The 25,274-nt window shown below is 41.4% G+C and overlaps 1 protein-coding gene across 1 annotated transcript in view; it reads right to left on the bottom strand.

The window, feature by feature from the left end:
* Window positions 1-4,122: 4,122 nt before the first annotated feature.
* Window positions 4,123-25,274, bottom strand: part of ADGRA1 (adhesion G protein-coupled receptor A1) — a 1,405,372-nt gene continuing 1,384,220 nt past the window's right edge. The window contains exons 18-19 of the mRNA XM_063962017.1: window positions 24,798-24,893; window positions 4,123-6,491 (exon numbers count right to left, since the gene is read on the bottom strand). Coding sequence (XP_063818087.1) covers window positions 5,273-6,491; window positions 24,798-24,893 — 1,315 coding nt within the window. The 3' untranslated portion in view covers window positions 4,123-5,272. The remainder of the gene's footprint in view (window positions 6,492-24,797; window positions 24,894-25,274) is intronic.

The following is a 25,274-nucleotide window of genomic DNA, read 5'->3' as shown; positions in this document are numbered from 1 at the left end:
CACCTCTGGCTTCTTGCAGTTGCACCCTATTACATTTACCCCAGAATGTAATAACATAGCATTTGTATTAAAGATCTCATATACTTCTAAGTGAATTGATTGATTGCATTCTCCTGGATGTTGGTTAAGCCCAAAAAATGGTGACCTCCATTGGGTGTAAGTGATGAATAAGATTTAAACCAGAGTGTCACGTAGAAGCTGCTGAGTGAATTGGGCATAGTCACAACACAGTCTGTATAGTGTAAGCCAGTAAAACTAAACACAGATAAGTGACAAATCTCAAAGGATAATGATTGCCCTCTTTTCCTCCCTCCCACTAAAAAACAAAAAGTAGTATAGTGGGAGCGGGGCCACAACTGGCATTTTCCCTGTTGCCACAATGCACATTATACATTTTAATTTGGCCTGGCTTTGGTCCTGAGAGAATGTTGTGAGAATCAGTTGAGTTTTGTAGCAAGACTGGGCCATCTAGGACATGAATAACTAAGCTATTTACACCAATCTTTATGGGTCCCTGTGAAGATTAAGTTACCTGTTTAAGAAAGTTACACACCAATGAGTACCACTACCTTGTGATACTGGGCAGGGGAGTTTCCAGTTTCTGAACCCTACCACCACGACCAATTTCCTGCAGACGTCTTCAGTGTCAGCCACAAGGTAAGTATATTCAGTTGGTGTAGGGTGTGCCTAGAGATTAGAGACACTACAAAACTACAATTCGAAAAAAGTGTACCTGTCACCTACACATTAATGCACATGAAATACATATTTTAACACAGAGAAAAATAATAAAACATCAGTTACATTTACTGTTGTTACAGCTGTAGCTATTCCTCTGCGTCCGTCTTTCTATACTGTATATATGCATTCAGTGAGCCATCTTCTGGGTAGATATGAGTATTCATGAGTATTACTGAGATACCATGTACTGGCAGGAGCATGTTCAGTGTGCTCCTAAAACACATCCTGTGACATCATCAAGCTGCCAGCATCCAGTCCATTGGCTCTGAAAGATCACATGGTTTCTGGGTAATAGGAACGGCTACCCACAACAGCTAATTTAAATATTGTCTAAGGCTTTTTTGGGAAAGAGCGTTAGGGGCACAGTTTTAGTATGTGGGTTAATAACTGTACATTGCAATTACAATTTTACACAAGTTGTATTATTAATGTCAGAGTTTTCTCTTTTACCTGAGACAGGGGCAATTGAGGGTGTAAAGGTTCAACATGTGAGTGTTCCGTTGATGGTATGAGATGGAAAAATGTTTGTAGTTAATTTCTAAACCTCAGGCTACCTAATGTTTTGCTCAACCATCCAGACCCGTTTCTTGCGGCGGACGAGGCGTACATGCGCACGGGGCACCTGCCACGGCTCCAGGTGGCTCAGTTTGCTGCTCCCTCTCCTCCCCATCATTACTACTCCGCTCGGGTACGGAGTTTCGTGCAATGATGCATTTGCATCGTGACGTCACTACGCAAACTCGTCATTACACGAAACTCCGCCCCCCGAGCGGAGTACTGATGACGGGGAGGAGGAGAGCCGTCCGGGAAGCCTGCCAGCAAGCTAGGAGGAGGGAGAGGTGGGCCGAAGAGCGGGAAGTGGGAGGACCGCTGCAAACGTAAGTATAACTTTCTCTTTCTTTGTAGAAGGGGTTTCTGACTGCCGCAATGTGTAAAATGGGGACACTTGCCTGCCGCAATGTGTAAAATGGGGACACTTGCCTGCCGCAATGTGTAAAATGGGGACACTTGCCTGCCGCAATGTGTAAAATGGGGACACTTGCCTGCCGCAATGTGTAAAATGGGGACACTTGCCTGCCGTAATGTGTAAAATGGGGACTCTTGCCTGCCGTAATGTGTAAAGTGGGGACTCTTGCCTGCCGTAATGTGTAAAGTGGGGACACTTGCTTGCCTTAATGTGTAAAATGGGGACTCTTGCCTGCCGTAATGTGTAAAATGGGGACTCTTGCCTGCCGCAATGTGTAAAATGGGGACACTTGCCTGCCGCAATGTGTACAATGGGGACACTTGCCTGCCGCAATGTGTACAATGGGGACACTTGCCTGCCGCAATGTGTAAAATGGGGACACTTGCCTGCCGTACTGTGTAAAATGGGGACACTTGCCTGCCGCAATGTGTAAAATGGGGACTCTTGCCCTCCGCAATGTGTAAAATGGGGACACTTGCCTGCCGTTATGTGTAAAATGGGGACACTTGCCTGCCTTAATGTGTAAAATGGGGACTCTTGCCTGCCGTAATGTGTAAAATGGGGACACTTGCCTGCCGTAATGTGTAAAATGGGGACACTTGCCTGCTGTAATGTGTAAAATGGGGACTCTTGCCTACCGTAATGTGTAAAATGGGGACACTTGCCTGCCGTAATGTGTAAAATGGTTACACTTGCCTGCCCTAATGTGTAAAATGGGGACACTTGCCTGTCGTAATGTGTAAAATGGGGACTCTTCCCTGCCGTAATGTGTAAAATGGGGACTCTTGCCTGCCTTAATGTGTAAAATGGGGACTCTTGCCTGCTGTAATGTGTAAAATGGGGACACTTGCCTGCCTTAATGTGTAAAATGGGGACACTTGCCTGTCGTAATGTGTAAAATGGGGACTCTTGCCTGCCGCAATGTGTAAAATGGGGACACTTGCCTGCCGTAATGTGTAAAATGGGGACTCTTGCCTGCCGTAATGTGTAAAGTGGGGACTCTTGCCTGCCGTAATGTGTAAAGTGGGGACACTTGCCTGCCTTAATGTGTAAAATGGGGACTCTTGCCTGCCGTAATGTGTAAAGTGGGGACTCTTGCCTGCCGTAATGTGTAAAGTGGGGACACTTGCCTGCCTTAATGTGTAAAATGGGGACTCTTGCCTGCCGTAATGTGTAAAATGGGGACTCTTGCCTGCCGCAATGTGTAAAATGGGGACACTTGCCTGCCGCAATGTGTACAATGGGGACACTTGCCTGCCGCAATGTGTACAATGGGGACACTTGCCTGCCGCAATGTGTAAAATGGGGACACTTGCCTGCCGTACTGTGTAAAATGGGGACACTTGCCTGCCGCAATGTGTAAAATGGGGACTCTTGCCCTTCGCAATGTGTAAAATGGGGACACTTGCCTGCCGTTATGTGTAAAATGGGGACACTTGCCTGCCTTAATGTGTAAAATGGGGACTCTTGCCTGCCGTAATGTGTAAAATGGGGACACTTGCCTGCCGTAATGTGTAAAATGGGGACACTTGCCTGCCGTAATGTGTAAAATGGGGACTCTTGCCTACCGTAATGTGTAAAATGGGGACACTTGCCTGCCGTAATGTGTAAAATGGTTACACTTGCCTGCCCTAATGTGTAAAATGGGGACACTTGCCTGTCGTAATGTGTAAAATGGGGACTCTTCCCTGCCGTAATGTGTAAAATGGGGACTCTTGCCTGCCTTAATGTGTAAAATGGGGACTCTTGCCTGGTGTAATGTGTAAAATGGGAATTTAATGTATCAAGGGCATTGCAGTGTGTGGCATAATATGGTGCAGGGGGCATTACTGTGTGGAGCTTATTATGGTAAAAAAAAATTTTTTCCTGTGGTGGTCGTGATCTATTGGTGCAGGGTCAAAAACTGGAGTGTTAGGTAGTCTTTCCAGACGAGGCCACGCCCATTTTAATGAGACCACGTCTGTTTTAACAAGACCGAGCCCCCATCCCACACGCATATACTTTATTTTTTATATTTATTAGGGGGTGCATTTTTTATGGCAATGGGGGAGGGGAGCGGCACATTTTTAAATCTCGCACTGGGAGCCAAATTGTCTAGAAACAGCCCTACAACCATCTAATTAAAATATTTTTGTATTTACATACCGAACAACATTTGACTCTAAGAAGAGTTCATTTTGAAAAACAGCGAGTTCACTCCTGAAGGCAAACTGTACAGGGTAGTGTAAAATGTGTGTAGACAACGGCTTGCACAATGCACAGTGTCACATACAATGGTACCGCATGCTTTGCAAAGACATCTGAGTGAGTTTAATCAAAGTTTATCGTAATACCTCATACGAAAGATTGTGCCACTTACACTAGTGCAGAGGTGAGTTTGTGTCGATTCATAATGGTCTAGAGTAATAGCAACATGATTTCCACAGTCTTTAACAATACTGCATTTTAAACATGTAACACTGAAAAACAACAAATGGTATATCCTGACCTGCGTCATGCAAATTACAACCAATACAACACTGCAGATGGAAAAGGAGTCATATTAGCTACAGTATTTCTGCCCTCCAACATGGAGAGAGACAAACACGGAGTGGACAATACGTGAATCTAGAGTGCTGGCAGCAGACATTCAGAGGCAATATCATTACACTAGACTGTACTGTACAGAATAAAAACCTTGTATAGCTATACCTCTTTGTCAGAATGGTATCACCAGCCCCTATGTCATTCAAGTGACCTGTCTCAGCAAACCAATTTTCCTGGGTCAGTTTTAACTAATGTCAAGGTGGGTTGGAGTCAAACTGGGCATGACTGCTAGTGAATTACTTTAGGCACCATTTTACAGTGTCCCCATTTCTTGCATGCAATGTAAGCAGCCATCTTGTGACCACTTTTTAACTTATTCATTCATTAGGAACTAGTGATATCACTGAGGCATTACCTTCTAATTAATAGTGAATGCTTAGGCTGTGCACTCAGGTCAGACCACTATTTGTTGGCATGGATACAATTTAATGGGTGGCGTTAATAAAGAATGGAAGTTAACGACTGCAGTTACTGAATCAGCTGGATTCCATAGAATACACCCACAGGATTCTATGGATGTGTAGTGCAGCCACTCCCATAGAACAACATGGAACCAAGTGATATCTATCTGACATGAGATACAGTAAAACATTATTTTTGGTTTAATAGTACAACATGTAAAACATATTACAAAAATGTTTAGAATAATTTATTGTTATGGTAACAGTGGTACTGTATGTGCAACACAGAGAAGTGTATCAAGATTTAACAAAGCATAAAAAGAAAGGGATATTGCCTCTTCTATCTGCTTCGCACCTTCGTGTTCATGGTTCTTTGCAATACACTTATTGTTATTCCTCTTTAACATGTTATTTTGTTTTCCACAATTGCTCCATTATTATTGATTTCTTTGTATAAACAAAACAGAACCAAGCATTGTACATGTACCGATGTGCTGTACAGACACTTAACAAGTGAACTTAAAAACATGGCATACGTGTTACCAGCGCAGGAAAGACATAAGAGCTAGCCCCAGAACTACACAGTAGTTTCATTTCTCCATGGTCCCGTTTTTATATTTCCTGTATTATCGGAACTATAGACCATGGCTTCATGCATGGTACCCTTGAGTACCCCATTAGGATTTGTTGTGTTAAATGGATATGATTGTCTCCTTGGTTGCATCTCAAAGTGAGTATGGTGCACAGTGTCAGAGTCGGGCATTTTGCCGCAACTAAATATTGCAGTACTTGCATCGCTGCTCTCCGGCTGGTTGATTGTAGGGTAAGGGTCACTTGCTGCACAACAGCCCCGTCTGTGGCCCGTGTGGCCCTCATGTGTACTGTGCGGGCTGTCCGTGTGCGAGCTATGGATACTCCCATCAATACTAGAAGGAATGTGGTAAGCGTACTCTCTCTCTGCGGCTGATCTATGTCGACTGAAGTAGCGTGGCTTAGTTCTGCTTTTTAGACACCTGTGAACGTGCATGTTGGGTCTAAAAGCCCCTTCGTTGTGTACATGGATATGAGCTTCATCTTCCATAAGTTGTTCACAGTGAATCTTTGCACAGCATGGCGTGACCGGCGAAAGGCAGTTGACGTGATTCTGAACAGCTTGTAAATTTGTGAGTTTACAATGACCTATGGATGGGTGGTTGTACAGTGGCGATTTATTAGCACAAGGTGAATCCTGAATACAGGTCGCATGCCCTTGGGCATCTCCGTTTATATTTACTTTTTGGCGGGCATTAGCTGGCACCGCATATGCATTTCTTTTAGATGGACAACAGGACCACCAACAGTGCCAAACATCGTCTCGCTTTGCACAGTGATGGATCAAAGTGAAAAGCCCTAGGGTTACACAAAACGCTCCATACAGACAGCTAAATATCATATCCAGGAAATGCCCTTGAGATACAGCAAGAGCCCCAAAGGTCCAGGTTGCTGTAAACAGAAAAAGAGTAAATGCAGCAGCTCGAAGCTGGGCCTTGAATGAATGCTCATTCTCCAGCAGTGACGATGACAGCAAGGAGCAGCTTGCCTGGGCAACTGGCCCAGCCTCAGATATATGACTGTGACCCATTTCTGCACCTGCCAACCTCTGCTGCTCCTCCGTCCTTTCCTTCAATTCATACTTGCGTTCAGGATGGCGCTTCAGCTGCACGTAGGTACAGAGGAAATAAATACAGGTGACAAGAACAATGAATGCAACTGGGCCATAGAATGCACCAAGGCTGGGTTCCCAAGCCATCCAGCAGCTGTGAATAGATAAAATACAGACACTATTATAGCACAAATAGGTTTCATTCTGTAATACAGCTTTATATACTGGGATCATGACTAGCTCAGTAAATTCATCTCTTAACTTCTGGGCCAATTACAAAGTGCTTATATGGAGCATGCAGCAGACAAAAGTAAGTTATTGGCCTTTTATTCAAGTTCTGAGTACAACTTGTATTGTCTTTATTTTTAGGCATTCTCGCTGTCTACCAGATTGGCTGAGGGCTTGATCTCAGCAATTTTCAATGTACTGATGAGGACAATGTTTATGGTCACAGATACTCATATAAAATGTCCCATGTGTCATAAAAGATACTAAAAAATCTCCAGGTTGACCCTTAAACTCAAGTGAGTAAGCTATCAAAATAATTAGCTACCATGCTCCATATTTCTATATAGTAAAATGCTAAATTATTTCCTGTGATACTAGCCACTAAGCGGGTGGAGAAGAAAAAGACTACCCATGGTACTGTTTAAATGGACCATTAGGTGGTGCAGTCCTTCTCATATCAATTTTACTAGGATTTGGTTATAATGTGAACAATTTTTAACATTTTAATTTATAAAACTCAATGATATGGTGAAAAGGAGCAACATTACAGTACCAACAATCAACACTATCCACAACATAACATTACATCATAGAAACAGGTAAGAACCACTTGGCCCATCTACTCTGTCCTAAACACATGTACACAGACATTTGTACATACTTGGGTTCATTTTTGTGGGGATCCAGTTAATTTACCAGTATATTTTTGGATTGTGGGAGGAAACCAGAGTAGCCGGATTAAACCCATGCAAGTGTGGGCAGAATATACAAACTCCACACAGTTATGGCCATGGTGGCAATCAAACCCATGACCTCAGTTCTGTGAGGCATCCATAATGCCCACATTTGCGGTCGAATTCCATCTGGAATTCGACTGTTTTTAAATTCGACACAATTCGACAGTCACATACCCTCCCGCCGGGACCCGAATTCGACATATTCAATAAAAAACGTATTCGACAGTCCCGCTGTCGAAAAACGGACCAATTGACGGATATGTGCGTCCTGGATTCGACTTTTTGGACAGCACAAAAATGTTTAAAAAACCCAGACAAAAATTGCGTGGGGTCCCCCCTCCTAAGCATAACCAGCCTCTGGCTCTTTGAGCCGGTCCTGGTCGCTGACTGCGAGTAACCTCACCGCTGACCGCAAAGTTCCCACCATTGAAGATAATGGAGCGGCTGTGCAATGCGCCGTCTGACAGCTCAGACGCGCACAGCCAATCAGGAGAGTGCCACAACGTGGCGCTCCCTGATTGGCTGAAGGGACCCTCTGTGACAGAAGTCACGGGGGGTCCCGGCATTCGAGGAAAGGGGTCCCATGTGTAAACATGGGACCCCTTTCAGTGCGTGGTCCGGGTAAATGCGGTTTGTTTTTTTGCCAAGTACGTGGATTACAAAAAAGAAGAGGACAGATGCTACACTGGATTTTGGTGAGTATAATTTTATTTTCCGGTACACCGTGGATTCTACTTGGAGAAGTCGGCGTGTGAACATAGGTAAGTATGTGTGTGTCGGCATGTATGTAATAAAGTTTTACTTTCATGGTGTGCGTGTACTGTTTTTATTTGGGTATTTTTTTTGTAGTAGAACTACAGGTACCAGCGGGCCTGTTTCCCCCCCTGCATGCTGGTACTTGTGGTTCTCCAAGTACCAGCTTGAGGGGGAGGCTTGCTGGGACTTGTAGTTCTGCTACAAAAAACAATATTCTTTCTTTGTGTCACTTGGCTATCAGCCTCCCATCCGCAGCCCATGGATAGGGGGTACAGCCTCGGGCTCCACCCCTGGCCCTTGGGTGGCTGGAGGGGGGGACCCCTTGATTTAAGGGGTCCCCACTCCTCCAGGGTACCCCGGCCAGGGGTGACTAGTTAGTGATTTAATGCCAGGGCCGCAGGGACAGATATAAAAGTGTCCCCCGGCTGTGGCATTATCTCTCTGACTAGAGGAGCCCGGTGCTGGTGTTAAAAATACGGGGGGACCCCTACGCTTTTTGTCCCCCATATTTTTGGCACCAGGACCAGACGCAGAGCCCAGTGCTGGTTGTGAAAATACGGGGGATCCCCTGTCATTTCCCCCCCCCCCCGTATTTTTACAACCAGGACCAGCTCAAAGAGCCCGAGGCTGGTTATGCTTAGGAGGGGGGACCCGACACATTTTTTTTCTTGATTTTAACTCATTCCCACCCCTTACCACTGAAAAACATGCTCTGATCTCTCCATATTATTTTAGTCAGTTAAAAAAAAATATTCTTTTAAAAAATATATAAATAATACTTGTGTCTCCTAATAGACAAACCAAGTACATAATCCCTTCTAATATAAATAGATATGCTATTTGCAATAAAAAAAAAACACACAAAAAAAATGTTTCTAATTTTTTTTATTAGATTCCGCCAGCAAAGTGAGGCGGAATGAAATTGACGAAATTACTGTCGAAAAGCACTGTTGTCGAATCGACATTCTTCAATTGAATATACTTTTGTCGAAAAGCCGCATTCTTACCATTGCAGACATGTCGAATTTGACAACTGATGAATTTCAAAAAGTCGAATCTGAAACGTCCGTTTTTGCATTGTCGAATTTTTTTTTGTGTGTCGAAAATGCCCCGTTTTTCGACTTTGGGGCAATTCGACCGCAATTGCATATACCCCAATATAGTCTTAGTTTTGGGGGGAGAGAGGTGCTTGGATTAGCAGACCAAATATAATAAAGTAGGAATAGGATGGTAGATTGGGATTGTATTGTTGGTGGGTAGTGTGGAACATCTCAAATTTTGCTTTACAATGTTAGTAGATATTAACTACTAGGGAATATTTACATCAGTAGCATGGGCTGTTCTTGTATTTCAGAGGAAATTAGCAACTATGGTATATCGTTATTTTATAGAACAAAAGATGCACTACTGTATATATTTCTTTTCTGTTTTGGTGCCTAGTAACTGAATTTACTGGTGGCCTGGTTCAATTCCGACTGCCACTGCACTATGCTGTTGAGGAAAGTGTTAAAAGGGAACTACAACAGAAATGAAAAAACAATAACACTTTTATTGCAGCAAAATAAAAATAAAATGTTATGCAACATTTACAAATATAAAAGGGGTCAATACACAGAGCTAGCGGGCGATTTGTTCTTGGTAAGATCATTACAAAGGTCACATGGACACCCGCTTAGGTTAGAGGAGAGGAGATTTCGCATACAGAGACGGAAAGGTTTCTTCACAGTAAGGACAATACGTATTTGGAATTCAGTGCCTGAGAGAGTAGTAATGGCGGACTCGGTCATTACTTTTGAGAAGTGGCTAGATAAATTACCAATGGATAAGAATATACAGGGTTATGGAGGGTAAATCATGCACTATAATAATAGAAAAATAAAGCGTTGGACTAGATGGACAAATTGTCTTTTTTCAACCTCAGAAACTGTTACTATGTAACAAATAGAAAAATATATCAGATTTTATGAAAAACTCATTCAGTATATCTGCTGTCAATATTCTAACTAATCAGTTGGTGTCATGTTTCTTCTGATACCAGCAACTGTGTGGTGAGTCTTTTCTATTTGCAATATTAAAGACTGGCCAAAATTCTGAATGTTCTTTGCATTTACAATGTATTGCATAAGAAAAAAAAGCAAACCACAGTACACAATAATCAATCCATGGTTCGTTCTGAAGTCATGCAAATGATCTTTTTGCTCAGTTTTTCTTTTAAACAGCTTGCAGATGAACTATTGACATATTTCCCCATTTTATTTGCAACTCAACTTCTTACAAAGGAAAAATCAGTAGTCTGAATTACGCTATATTTCAACATGTCAAGCTACACTCTCCCATATTATGTCTTTTCCGATAGCCAATTAATACCTTCGTTTACAGGACACTGTACCAAAGACTGTTTTGTTACATGTAGTGTGCATTTGATTACTATGGCCTAGTGTGCTATTAATTATAGAATCGTACTACTGAAAAATGAGAATCAGTGTACTGATTTGTCAGCAGTTTATGAATTAAAGAAGACAGCTAATCACATCACAGTTTTACTTATATTTACATTTCTTTCACAAACCTCAACTCATTTTTATTCACTCCACCATCTCTAACACCTCATCAATATTAAAAAATGTAGTGGCAATGTAGAAAAACTCTTTAACATAAAGTCATTAATCTAAGTTGTACATAACTAATATAAACTTATTTCTGATTGGTTACTAAACCTTACTATGTATTTGAATATTTTTAATAACATCTCTCCCCTCAAGTCTACTAAAAGACTAAAGAAGCAGTGGCACACTGGCTCACCGGAGTATTAAAGCCAGAGGTAGAATTAGCATTAGCCACAAAAGGCCTGTGCCTAGGGGTGTCAGAAGTTAGGAGGTGAATTTTTTATCTGCTCAGTATGCATGTAAAATCCCCCGAATGTACTATGGAGGGATCGCAGCAGATACTGCCTCTCAATTTCTGACCATATCTCCATCCCAATAGGTGTCTATGGATGCTGTGAAACTTTCTGATTTTGCAAGCTTCGGAATGCATGCTGGCCAATAGGATAATGCCATCTCTAGATGGTGTTACTATAAAGCAGCCTATGGTCTACCAATACACATTTATTTTGGAAAGGTAGCATCTGACTCCCTCTTCCTCGGCCCCTGGTGGCGCATACGCAGTGTGCACCGTGTACCCGAACCCTGAAGAAGTGTGATAGCGTTATGCTATGACACAGATTCCAGCTCTTCACCAGGATCGCCTTTCATCAGAGCTCGTCTCCTGGCAAGAATAAGCTAGTACATTTGCGTGAAAATGTAAAAATGTGGATTGTGATAAATATAATAAGGGAGATGAACATGGGTGGCACAGTGACACAGTGGTTAGCCAATTATGTAATCTCCAAGCGCCGGCAAAACAGAAACACACTGTACACAGATGTAGTGTGAAAGGGGCCGACCCGGGAATATTTCGGATTGAGTCGATGGTGCAAACGGAGTCTATCTCGGGTCTGACCTGGGTTGAAACCATGTTCCAAAACCTGGGTTGGACCTGAGAATTCAGTGGAAAAGGGGTATTAGTACACACTCTACCTGATTTATTTTGTTGAAACCATAGGAGGGTTGTAATGGCGTCCGAGTTTGCTAGAGGTGTGGAATACCATCCGAACAAGGACTTTTTTTTATAGTGGCAGTCATTTACAAGGTCAAACCATGATTTGTAAATGACTGTCGCTTTAAAAAAAATCGAGCAGTCACCCTCGCTTCAATGTATAAATTTGCACATAAAGCCTATCTAGGCATCACCAATTATAGTAAGATTCTCTGCATGAGTAAGCTTCAGCATCGTTTTCAGAGATCTGGGGGGCGGGGCGGGGATCACTAGACACTGATCTCAGGAACCGAGTTAGTGTCCAGCTGCACACAGAGTGGAGCGGCCTGACAGTACTTACCACCCCTCAAGTAAAGATTTCACGACCTGACCCACTGACTGGCTGTTATTGTCATAACTATAATTTTTCAAAAGATGATTAGGATGAAGACTTGGAGTAGATACCTAGGAACATGCTTCCTTCCATCCCAAGTCCCTTCGAATACACTAGAATTTGCAAGAACCCTCATTGAAAATAGGAATACAGGATTATCTGTATTCCATATATTGGGGGTATTTATAGTAGTGATCTTGAGTCTTCAGTTTAGATGCATGAATGACATTTATATCTTTCAAAGAGGAGAATTGTTACAGTCTTATTGTGACTAGATTCATGATTTGAATAATATTATTAAGCTAAAATGAATTTGTGATCCAATTTCTCTGGAGTAGCCCTCTCTCTTTATATTCTTAGTTGAAAACCACATTCTATCTCCAATAAAATATTCAGGAGCCATGAACTGACATTATTTTCAATGTAGAGAGAAACTGAAATCATATTGTGACTAGATTAATGATTTGAAAAACCTTGTTAGGTTCAACTGAATTTGGGACTTTAGCAGGAGGGAGAGTAGATGAATGTTTTTGGTTGAAAGCCACAGTGTAACCCCAATTAGATATTCAGGAGCCATGAATTTAATTTTACTAGTAAATTGTTTTCTGAGAGGATTCTGCTTTTTCACATTTTCTTTCCAGTCTGTTGTCTAGATTTTATTAAATTGCCATGGAGTTGGCTTTAGGCATATCTGACGAACATATGAAATACCTTGGGGAAGAGTCAATAAAGGTATTTATTCAATTAAGGGTTGTTACTCCACTTGTAAAGCCCCATATGGTGTACTTAATGTAGAATTTTCATCACAGCCCCAAGAGCTGCAAGGAAAAATCTGTGTTAAAGGTACCCTCTGGGACTTAGGGGCAGGTTTAACAATAAGTAATATTCTTGTTATCATGCGTCATATGTTTGAAAAGTAACAGTTATGAGCTGATTGGCTGGAGCACCATTTAAGATTAGTAATGAGTAATAACAAGAATATCACTCATTAAATCTTCCCTTTAGTACAGTATCTATGGGTTAATGTGCATTATCTGCAACTTTACCATGCACCAAAATTGACTAATACTTGAATAGCTTGAATGCCTGCTCCAAAAACAAAATAAAGGAGACGTTCTAGTACATGACTATAATTATAAGCAAACTGGAAACTGGTCCAGTAAAATTTATGTCCAATGGCAAAATACCAGGGAAACTGTACTAAAAGTTGATTCATTAGTTTGGGTGATATAAGCTGGTTTCTAGGTTATTAAGGAGTGCTTTTCAAAAAATCAAATAAAATTTAAATCTGTCTGGCTACTATATACTTTCAGGAACATTATGTATTTTTAGGGCATGACTAATTCACAAGTGGCATAATGTTGGAGTGCAAGAAATCCATTTTAGCAGGCAAATTTTATGGTCACTCTGACCACTTAATACCCTGCGGATACTGGTAAATATACACTACAAGGAGCCCAAGGCTTCTTTGGAATGAGCAAAGTAAACAGTTGATGCAAAGGGGGCTTCCTTGAAAGCATCTATCTGGCAAAGGTGGCACTATAGTTAATAGAGGTCTCAACATCTGTGGAAAGAGTAAGTCATCACAGGGATCTAATAATGAATTGTATTTTTAAGACTTGAACTTTCTTCCACTGTTCAGTTATGGGCCTCTGAGATGACTGTTTATTTAGGATTATTGGGAGAATATAGGATTTTAAGAGTATCGCAGAGTAGAGTGTCGTCCTGACAAGCAATGAATTTGGATGAAAGATTGTACTAAAAATTATTAGAATTTAGTTTCCGGGAATTATTGGAATAAATTCAGGAGAGTCGTAACTTTCTTTTAAAAATCCGTAAAATAAGGTATCTGGTTAATAAGTAACCGTACAATGAATTTTTGCTTTTTCAGTTAATTCAAAGTTTTTATGATTCATAAGAACTCTAACAGAATGAAGTGCTCTCTGTAGGCAATAACTCTTTCCTGGAAAATCAATTTGTTTGGATATGAGTAGAAAGGTGCTGTGACTGTACAGTTCCCAAACCTACCTCTGAAACATATAGCTCTGTAGGGGAAAAGGTGTTAGGCATTTGGATGACTCAAAATAGGGGTTGTACTAAAAGGTTTATTATTATCGACAATCGATGTTAATCACCTATGGCACCATCAATGGTTAATTCCCCCGTTCCCCAATAACCATACCTAGTTTGGGAGTCCTTAACTGCATAAATAGATTATTAGTCCATAAGGTTTTCTGTCTTACTAGGGTATTGTATGAACTACTATACAGTTAAAGGTTTTGATGACAATAACTGGAGAAAAACAAAAATGCACTTGTTGTAATACTGTACAGGTTGGGTATACCATATCCAAACATTCTGAAATACGGAATATTCCAAAATACGGAATTTTTTGAGTGAGAGTGAGATAGTGAAACCTTTGTTTTCTGATGGCTCAATGTATACAAACTTTGTTTAATACACAAAGTTATTAAAAATATTGTATTAAATGACCTTCGGGCTTTGTGTATAAGAAACATAAATTAATTGTGTGAATGTACACACACTTTGTTTAATGCACAAGGTTATTAAAATTATTGGCTAGAATTATCCTCAGGCTGTGTGTATAAGGTGTATATGAAACATAAATGCATTCTGTGCTTAGACTTGGGTCCCATCACCATAATATCTCATTATGGTATGCAATTATTCCAAAATACGGAAAAATCAGATATCCAAAACACTTCTGGTCCCAAGCATTTTGGATAAGGGATACTCAACCTGTATTAGCTTTTTGAAGTCGTTGTAAGATAATCTGTACCTTTCTCTTTATAAGCCATACTGTATATTCACTAAAGAGAAGGTAGAATATAACAGACGTGATCAGACAAATCATAATGCTGAAGAGGTAAATCAGAAAGAGTAATGGCGGCCAATCTTACAGCGAGAAGAAGATAATGCTGAGAGCAATCTTGAATCAAACTAACACAATCTTCCTTTTTACCCTCCTATCCATTGATTATGTTATTTTAGTCAAAGAAATCTGGCAATAACTGTAAAGGGATTACCAAAAAAATGAGTTTTGTATGACCTTGGTGACCATTTTTCAGGGAAAGCATAAGTAACAAAACCTGGTTTTGCCTTATAAATATTTGCTGCTTTAAAAATATGGGCAGACTGCAGAATTCCCACACAGCCTGCACCTCGCAGGCTACAGCATAAGCCCCCATATGTAGCTAATGAAACAGCAAGAAATATAATAGCAGCCTCTGATATAAGAGCTCAGACAGAGAACTGTTCAATCTGCAGAGAATTGAATATACGGAGGAGGTAGAGAGGTTTCCAGCTGCTTTCTGCAAGTGTGAGCAAACAAACAGAGACCCACAGTTACTTATGTTAAGTGTATGGCGCTACTGTCACATATCTTACTTGCATGCAGAGCTGGATTAAGGGTACGTTTCCCCTTTAGAGGGTATGTTATCCCAGCCCCTTGGTGTCCCCAGCTTTGCTTACAGCTGCAGTGCACCGCAAGCTGTATAAAAACTACTAAAGAGAAAGGGAGGGGGTGGAGTCTGAGGGGGGGATGCTACGCGGTACTGTTCTTTCAGTGACGTATGTGAGAGATGGAAGAAGAGGAGCCCACAGCCCACCTAGTCTGTCAGTGATAGTGTAAGGTAAGGAGAGGGGGACACTATATGTATATGTGTATAAGTGTGTGATAACATGTATTGTGTGATTATGGTATTTATTTATTAACAATTTCTTTTATAGCGCAGAAAATTCCGCTACGCTTTACAATTGGACACAATGATAAAACAAAACTGGGTAATAAACAAACAGTCATAGGAAGGCCCTGCTCGCAAGCTTACAATCTATAGGGAAATAGGCATTGATACACAAGGAAAGGCACTATTGCATATTTGTCCACTGGACTGCAAAGGTTCTAGGTGGGTTGCATGATATCACATCACAGCAATGATGAACCATGGTCAGAAAGAAGGGAAAGTGAAGAAAGAGAAAAAATGTGGAGGATATGTGCAGACTGTACAGTGGGGATATAATCGGATAGAAAAGCTTATGAAGGTTGAGTGAGCGGTTCTGGAATGTGATAATCTAGTCTGAAGAGGTGAGTTTTCAGGGAACGATTGAAGGTTTGGAGACTAGGGGAGAGTCTTAATGTGCATGGTAGGGCATTCCCACACAGAGTGGGTGCAGCCCGAAGAAAGTCCTGCAATCATGCATGAGCGCAAGTAATGAATGTGGATGAGAGATGTAGATCTTGTGAAGATCGGATAGGTCGGGTTGGGAGATATTTTAAGATGAGCGAAGAGATGTACATTGGTGTAGTATGGTTAATGGCCTTATGTGTGAGTAAAGGTATTTTAAATTGAATACGGTAGAATACAGGTAACCAATGTAGGGACTGACAGAGCGGATCTGCAGACGATGAACATCTAGCAATGAAGATTAGCCTCGCAGCTGCATTCAGAATGGATTGTAGTGGTGAGAGTCTCTTTTTGTTAAGACCAGTAAGAAGACTATTGCAATAATCAATGCGGGAGATAATGAGAGCATGGATTACAGTTTTTGCAGTGTCTTGTGTAAGGCATGGTCATATTTTTTACATGTTTTTAGATGCATGTAACATGATTTTGAGACAGATTGAATGTGGGTAGCAAAGGACAGCTCAGAGTCAAGTATGACACCTAGACAGCAAGCTTTTTGGGGTAGGGTTGATTGTTGAGTTCTCAACAGTGGTAGAGATATCAGGTTGGTAACTACTATTGGCCGGTGGAAATATAAGTAACTCTGTTTTGGAAATATTAAGTTTGAGGTGGCGAGATGACATCCAAGATGAAACAGCAGAAAGGCATTCAGTGACCCTGACCAATACAGATGGTGACAAATCTGTATCATCTGCGTACAGATGATACTGAAATCCAAAAGAACTGATTAGTTTACCAAGAGATGAGGTATAGATTGAGAAAAGCAGAGGACCTAAGACCGAGCCTTGTGGTACTCAAACTGAAAGAGGTAGCGAAGAGGAGGTGGATTCAGAGAAGTGAACACTGCAGGAGCAATTAGATTGGTAGGATAGGAACCAAGAGAGGACTGTGTCTTGAAGACCTAGGGATTGTGGTGTTTGTATGAGAAGAGAATGGTCAACAGTGTCAAAAGCAGCAGAGAGATCTAGAAGAATAAGAAGTGAGTAATGGCCTTTGGACTTTGCAGTTACTAGATCATTCAGTACTTTAGTCAGTGCTGTCTTTGTGCAGTGTTGGGAATGAAAGCCTGACTGAAGTGGTCAAATAAATTGTGTGATTTAAGAAAGTGTGTGAAGCGAGTGTAGGCAAGTTTCTCAAGTAGCTTGGAGAGGCAAGGGAGCTGAGAGATGGGACGGTAGTTAGAGTGTGTGTTTGAATTTTGTTTTTTCAGAATAGGAATAATCACTGCATGCTTGAACAGTGAAGGAAAGATACCAGTAGAAAGAGAGAGAGATTACAGATGTTAGAAAAGGGTGGGATGAGACATGAGGTAAGGTGGTATGTGTATATACTTATGTCTGTGTATGACAAATGTATATATGTGTATAAATGTGTGACTGTATGTTTGTGGATGTGGGTGTGACTGTACATACTGTATGTTTATGTATATGTGTGACTATATATGTACGTGTATCTATGTTTGTATATATGCATGTGGTCTCAAGTTCAGGACATGAGTCTGATTTTATGTATGTACATGTGTGTATGACTATGTATATAACATAGTTACATGGTAACATAGTTAATGAGGTTGAAAAAAAGACAAGTCCATCGAGTTCAACCTTTATTTTTGATCCTAAACTATTCTCTATATAACCATAGATTTACCCATGATGACAGCAAGAATGTATATTTTTTCTAAAATACATTCATTTTAGATGCTATATTCTCGGAAATCTTTTTCAGTTAAAAATTTGTCTAACCCGTTTATAAATTTATTGCCCAAGTCCGCCATTACTACCTTCTCTGGCAGAAAATTCCAGATCCTTATTGCCCTTCATGTGAAGGACCCCCTCCTTCACTGGGTATGAAATTTCCTCTGGTCTAACCTCAGAGGGTGTCCGCGTGTCCTGTGTAGAGATCTCTCAATAAATAGATCTCCTGTTAGCTCCATGTATTGTCCCTTTATATATTAACTGTATAAATATTTATAATGTCTCCTCTTAGACTCCTTTTTTCAAGTGTAAACATATTTACTCTAGTAAGCCTTTCCTCATAATTGTCATGCTCGGCAAAGATTGGGGTTCCGACAACCAAGCTTGGGCTGGGAGGACAGCTGACTGTGTAGGAAGTAGGTGAGGTGGTTGAATGTAGTTCTTCCTCATGAGGTGGAGGCCTAGTAGGTGTAGAGTTGGCTGGTGAGCAGAAGAAAGAGGGAGGACTCTATAGAAGGTTAACTATCTTTAATGAAGAAACAACTGTACACCGATACTTGAAGACATGGGAAAAGAACTGGAGTCAATGATTAAACGATTTGAGGAATGGAGCTGAAGATCACTGGTATTTAATGCACTGAAAAACTGTGGTTTATGACCGGTAGACAAGGCTGAAGGAGGCTGGGTTTTAAAGAACTGAAAGACTGTGGCTTGTGACTGGTAGACGAGATTGAAGGAGACTGGTTTTGAAGAACTGAAAGACTGTGGCTTGAGCTTGGAGAGTGAGGCTGAAGAACTCAGATTTTGAAGAAACGAAGACTGTGGCTTGGGCTTGGAAAGCGAGGCTGAAGAACTCAGATTCTGAAGAAACGAAGACTGTGTGGTTTGGGCTAGCGAGACGCTCGCAGGGACCACCGTTTAGCACCCAAAGCCCCTTAATGACCGGGAGCCCGTGAGCGCCTCCACGAGTGGCGACAGGTTAAGCGACAAAACTTCAGCAGCAATAGATCATGAACTGATGATAGCAACCGAAACCGGGGAACCAGGAGCAGCCTGGGCGCACAGAGCTGGAGCACCTTTCACAGGACAGCAACTTGAAGCACTGGCACTCTCTCCCTGAGCCAGCCCCCTTTTATAAGGGAAGACTGCACCAGATTGGCTGGAAGCAGAGTGTGAATTCAATTGGCAGATCTCTGGTCTCCAACGTGGCCACCCCCAGCACTGGGGACATTCTTAGCTGCAGCACTTTCGCTAACACAGCGCCAGCCCTGACTTCTTGAAACAGAGTCACTGCCAGAGGGCTCTGATGCAGTTACTACCCACCACAGCGCTCACCAGGCCCCGACCTCCGGAAGCCGAACACGCGCCCAAGGACCCGCTTCAAGCAGCTCCCCGCCATCGCAGCCGCGCCAACCATGGGGATAGCAACCCCCGGTAGACCGCACCGGAGGTAAGGCTCCGGATACTGACAATAATCCAGTGCCTCTAACCCCTTTATCAATTTTGTAGCTCGCCTCTGAACCCTTTCAAGCTCTAAGATATCTTTTTTATAATATGGTGCCCAGAATTGCACATAATATTCAAGATGTGGCCGTGCCAATGATTTATATAATGGTAGGATTACACTTTCATCCCTTGTCTCAATTACCTGTTTCATGCATGCTAGTACCTTATTTGCCTTTGTTGCTGCAGTTTGACATTGGGTACTGTTGTAAAGTTTATTATTAATGAGCAAAACTGTTTTCTAATACCATCTAACCTAAATTCTCCCCATTTAATTTGTACTGTAGGTTGCATGATTATTTTTAGCCCCAAAGTGCATGACTTTACATTTTTCTATATTAAACCTCATTCTCCAATTAGCTGCCCAAACTTCCAGTTTAAATAAATCATTATGTAGGGACTCTGAATCCTTTTCTGAGTTAATTACACTACACAGTTTGGAATACCATCTGTAAATATTGACACTGTGCTTTCCAGACCTATAACAAGGTCATTAATAAATATATTGAACAGTAATGGCCCGAGTACTGACCCTTGCGGTATTCCACTGAATACACTGGCCCAGTCAGAGAACATCCCAATAACCACAACTCGCTGTTCCCTGTTATCCAGCCAGTTACTTATCGAAGTACAAATAGTGTTTCCTAGATCAAGCTCTCTTAGGCTGAATATCAGCCTCATGTGAGGCACTGTGTCGAAGGCTTTAGCAAAATCTAAATAGACCACATCAACTACGTTTCCCCGATCAAGATTACCACTAACTTTCTCAAAGAAACTAATTAAGTTAATTTGGCATGACCTGTCCCTCAAAAAACCATGCTGATTCCTATTAATAACATTGGATGTATCCAAATACTCCTGTATGCAATCTCTTAATAAGCCTTCCAATAATTTCCCCACTATAGATGCCAAACTAACCGGTCTATAGTTGCCAGGATGAGTTTTTATTCCCTTTTTAAATATTGGGATTACCTCTGCTATACACCAGTCCTTTGGTATCATGCCTGTTTTAATTGAATCAGAGAAAAGCAAATATAAAGGCCTTGCTAGTTCTGAGCTTAGAATCCTTGGGTGAAGTCCATCTGGCCCAGGAGATTTATTAATACTAATTTTATTTAATCTCTCACGGACTGCTTCCTCTTTCAAACAAGTACTCAGCAACGGTACATTATCATTACTTATGTTATTCACTATCTCCACCATCTGGTCCTCTCTAGTAAACACTGATGAAAAAAAATTGTTCAATATTTCAGCTTTTTGTTTATTAAACAATACTCCTAACTCTTCTATTAAAGGTCCTATAGTCTCTTTTTTTAATAGTTTGCCATTTATATACTTAAAATAACTTTTTAGGGTATATTTTACTCTACTTAGCAATTTGCTTTTTGTTTTCTATTTTAGCTGCTCTGATTTCTTTTTTGCATATTTTGTTACATTCCTTGTAGTAGTGAAATCACTGTACTTTCCCATCTGATTTGAATACTTTGAAAGCACGCCTCTTTTTATCCATTTCATCCTTAACCTTCTTATTAAGCCACATCGGTTTGTATTTAGAACTCCTGTGCTTGTTGCTCATGGGAATGAATTTATGAGTATATTTATCGAGCAAACTTTTAAGAGCATCCCACATTTCTGCAGTGTTCTGACCATGAAACAATGTATCCCAGTCAATGTTCTTTAGTGCTTGTCTCAGCATAGCAAAATTAGCTTTCCTAAAGGGAAAAGTCTTTGTTGAACCCTTATAGTGATGCTTTTAAAAGCTAATACCGAATGTGACCATATTATGACCACTGTTTCCCAAGGTCTCCCCTACTTTAGTATTTGATATAAGCTCCACATTATTAGTTAGTACTAGGTCCAGTATAGTCTGGTTCTAGTAGGCTCCTCGATTAATTGAGACAAGTAGTGATCTTCTAGCATATTTAAGAACCTGTTCCCCCTAGCTGTAACACATGATAAGTTGTTTCAATTTATGTCAGGATAATTCAAGTCCCCAATGATTAGGAGATATCCCAGTCCATTTTAACCCATAGTGCCTCCATGTTATCTCCAGTCCCCTCGTACATAATCTCCTTTAAATATGGCTTTAAGAATGGTTTAACATAGAGACATACACCTCCTCCTCTTTTGTTAGCCCTGTCTCTCCTGAATAGAGTATAACCCTCCAAATTTGCTGCCCAGTCATGAGAATCATCCCACCATGTCTCTGTAATACCTATAATATCATATTGGTCTTTTAATGGAATAATTTTTAATTCCCCCATTTTACTTGATAAGCTTCTTGCATTTGCAAGCAGACACTTTAGTTTAGTTATTCTCTTTTTCTTATGTTTTTTGTTGGTTCTTTTTCCTAGCTTAAATGACTAATCCTTGATTTACAGATGCAGCGTGATTTTCTCCTACCCCCTTCTCCACCCCCAATATACTTAATACACCCCTCATTGCTGCTGTCACTGATCACCCCGTTCATTTTTTCTAGACCCTTCCCCCCAGAAACCTAGTTTAAAATCTTTTCCAACTTTCTAATCATCCTTCCCCCGAGCACTGCTGGTCCCTCCTCGCTCAGGTGCAATCCATTGTGATAAAAAAGATGGCGTCTGCCCGAGAAGTTTGCCCAATGTTCCAGAAAAACAAATCCCTCCTTCCTACACCAATCTCTCAGCCACACATTTACCTCCCTAATCTCCCTCTGTTTCCCTGGGCTAGCGCGTGGCGCAGGTAATATTTCGGAGAATATTACCTTAGATGTCTTTGCCTGAAGTTTGTGACCTAGATCCCTGTAATTGTTTTTAAGGACATCCCATCTACCACTTACTTTGTCAGTGGTGCCAGCGTGCACCAAGACCATTGAGTCTTTCCTAGCCCCCCTAACAATCTATCTACCCGATCTGCAATGTGTCGTACCCGAGCACCCGGAAGTCAACACACTGTATGCATTTCCCGCCAACCATCACGATTTGGTGGGGCAGTTCTGTTTTTCAGGTACTGTCCCATCTGTGGGCTGGAGAAAAGATAGGGAGGGAACACTACCACTTGCTGTGCATTTGAGGCTGGGGGCAGCACAATATAATGTGCATGCCCCAAGCGTGAAGCGATGTGCATGCCCCAAGCGTGAAGCGTGAAGTGAAATTTTCAAGTGACGTGTGACCATGCTCCATGTTCATGTGCACGCCAAAGACTTGTGCACTATGGTTCTCATTCAAATGTGGATGGAGTAGCGGCTTATGGACATTGCACATGCCCCGGACCAATGTTGCCCATGTGCAGTAAAGGTCTGTGGCGGCCGATGCAGGATGGCATCAGACTGGCAGTCTGATTCCAGGAGGGGGCAGCGACAGCCTCAGTTCCTGTAAACAGAGGTGTGTCGCCACTATTGCAGGGTTGGGAAGATGCGCCATGTCAGGCAAATCCAGTATGGTCACAATGCTGACAATCACCAGAGGCAGCACTTGTGCGTATAGAGCCAAATAAGTATGCCGCTGCAGCGGGTGCTAACTAACCAATAGCAAATCCTCCTTTGTATGTAGTACATATAAGCAGTGCTGTTTCTAGGGCAGGGTAATCCATGCAATAGCACGGGGCGCTGCAGCTACGACAACTGCATGTTACAGTATTCCGTCTGGAATACTACTGAAAATGTCCCTCCCAAAATGTCTGCCGCCTTATAGAAGAGAGTTATTAAGGATGTTAGAGGCGGTGGCCATTTTGAGAATGTCATTTTCAATATTTTTAACTGGTGGTAGATCCTACCAGGACTGCAGAGACAGGCAGCGGCGGGAGTCAGGAGACCAAGCAGAACCACTTGAAAACGAGCAGGTACTGTGGCATACTGTATTACAGTAGAGATATAATATGGTGTCAAGGGCACGTAGGGGCATATTATGGTGTCAGGGGCATCAGATTGGGTGCATAATATGGTGTAAGGGGCCTTACTGTGTGGGGCGTAATATGGTGTAAGGGGCACAATGTCAGTGAAAAGTAGCCTTTTCCTGCAAGGCCACAAAGCCATGCACATTAAAGTGAGGCCACAACCCCTTCTGATCCCCCCATTTGGCCACACTTCCCATCACCTCCAAAAGTTAAATTTTTTATATGTATATGGGGGCGCATATACTTAGTGTTTGCACTGGGAGGTAAATTGTCTACAAACGCCCCAGCAAATATGTATGACAACCATTTGATAAGGAGATCAAGTGATGAAGCTCTGACACCATTGAGTGTCCCCATAAAATCCAGTAGGCAGAAGGTTGGGTTAGACCAGAAACATATTTGTAAAGAGCATAAGAATATGCTGGCTCTATATAAATGATCCTTTTACTTAGCTCATGAAACCAGGCATGAACAATACTCTCTCAACCATCACCTAAGGGCCTTTTCATCATCCATTATTTTAGGTGAAAATATTATATTTCACCTAAAACGGTCAAATTAAAGAATAGGACCAATTTGTTGCATAGATAACGCAGGAGATATCATTAAGTTTCCTGCTTAACTTGCTGCCCCGATGTGGACTGCCATATCCATAAATTAGTATGAGGTTCTACATTCATCGAACTTCAAAATTGTTTTCTGAGTTTGACTGTGGGAACTGATGGCATCTTCAGATGGGGTTAGTTCCCAGGGTCCTGCTCCTTCTTATGTTAATGGAGGTTAGAGTTGCGAATATGGATCCATGCACCCACTCCTACAAAGTGGCAGTGTTCGGGACTGGCAGGACATATGCTTTTCAGAGCAGGTATCCTGGCAGTTAAACAATATTACATTGCTTCTGGATAATTGTATCTGACACCACATAGAAGGTATAAAAAAGTATACAAGTAGTTAACATTCATTCTTACTTTATTCCTAGATTGTAACTATGCACGAAGCAATAGCAAGAGTCAATTGCTCACTTAAACCAAAGTCCCAATTACCAAAGTAGCCTAAAGATCCATGATTTCGGTATACCACAAGTTCTGGTACACAGTAGTTAAAGCATCTAGTTGCATATTATGGGGTTGATGTACCAAGCAGTGAAAAGAGTGAAGCGGAACAGTGAAGAAGTTGCCTACAGCAACGTATCAGCATCTACCTATCATTTTATAATAATTGCTATCTCGCAGCTGATTGGTTACTAGGATCAATTTCTCCATTGGTCTACTTTTCCACTGGTCTACTTTTCCAGTCTTTTCACTGCTTGATACATCAACCCCTAAGTAAGTTACTGAAGTCAGTAAGTGCTTAGAATTAAGACCTGGCAAATTGGGGTAAAAGTTCTTGAAAAAGGTTAAAAATCCCAGATGTGAAAATACATAAAATGTTAGTAAGTGAGGAGCCATTCATTTCAGCTTTCAAAACACCATATTTAGGTCCAAATACATTACTTACTAAGGTGCGTGGTCTCCGTTCCCATAATTTTTTATGTTGGTTGCAGCAGTTATTCCACAAATAATAAAAGGGACACCACCGCTTATTAGATATAACCTGTTGAAAGAGAGCACATTAGTGTATGTAGCTAGTGTGGTCCTGGAGATAAAGACATGATACATAGAAAAGCAGATATGGACATTCTTATTGTATTTACTTCTGCCTATTGAGATAATCTTCTGGGCATTAAGGGAGTATACTTCCCAGGGGTGCAGGCAGGTACATATCCTGTGGGGAGGGATGGAGATCACTGGACTTCTCTTATAAGGAATACTTGTCTACCACACAAAGGTGAAAGGAAGCATCAAACATTCTGCAAAATTAATTCTTTATAGTCCTAGAGATTATTTTTAGAATTATAATGTTCATATCAAAAAATATTTAGCAGGAGCTGGAACAGCAGGAGAGACGGAGATTGGGGACCTGTTCTTATTTAGT

This window comes from Pseudophryne corroboree, chromosome 3, assembly GCF_028390025.1.
Source record: "Pseudophryne corroboree isolate aPseCor3 chromosome 3, aPseCor3.hap2, whole genome shotgun sequence".
Classification (NCBI taxonomy): domain Eukaryota; kingdom Metazoa; phylum Chordata; class Amphibia; order Anura; family Myobatrachidae; genus Pseudophryne; species Pseudophryne corroboree.
The sequence above is the reverse complement of the archived record's forward strand: the minus strand, read 5'-3'. Positions and strand labels throughout refer to the sequence as shown.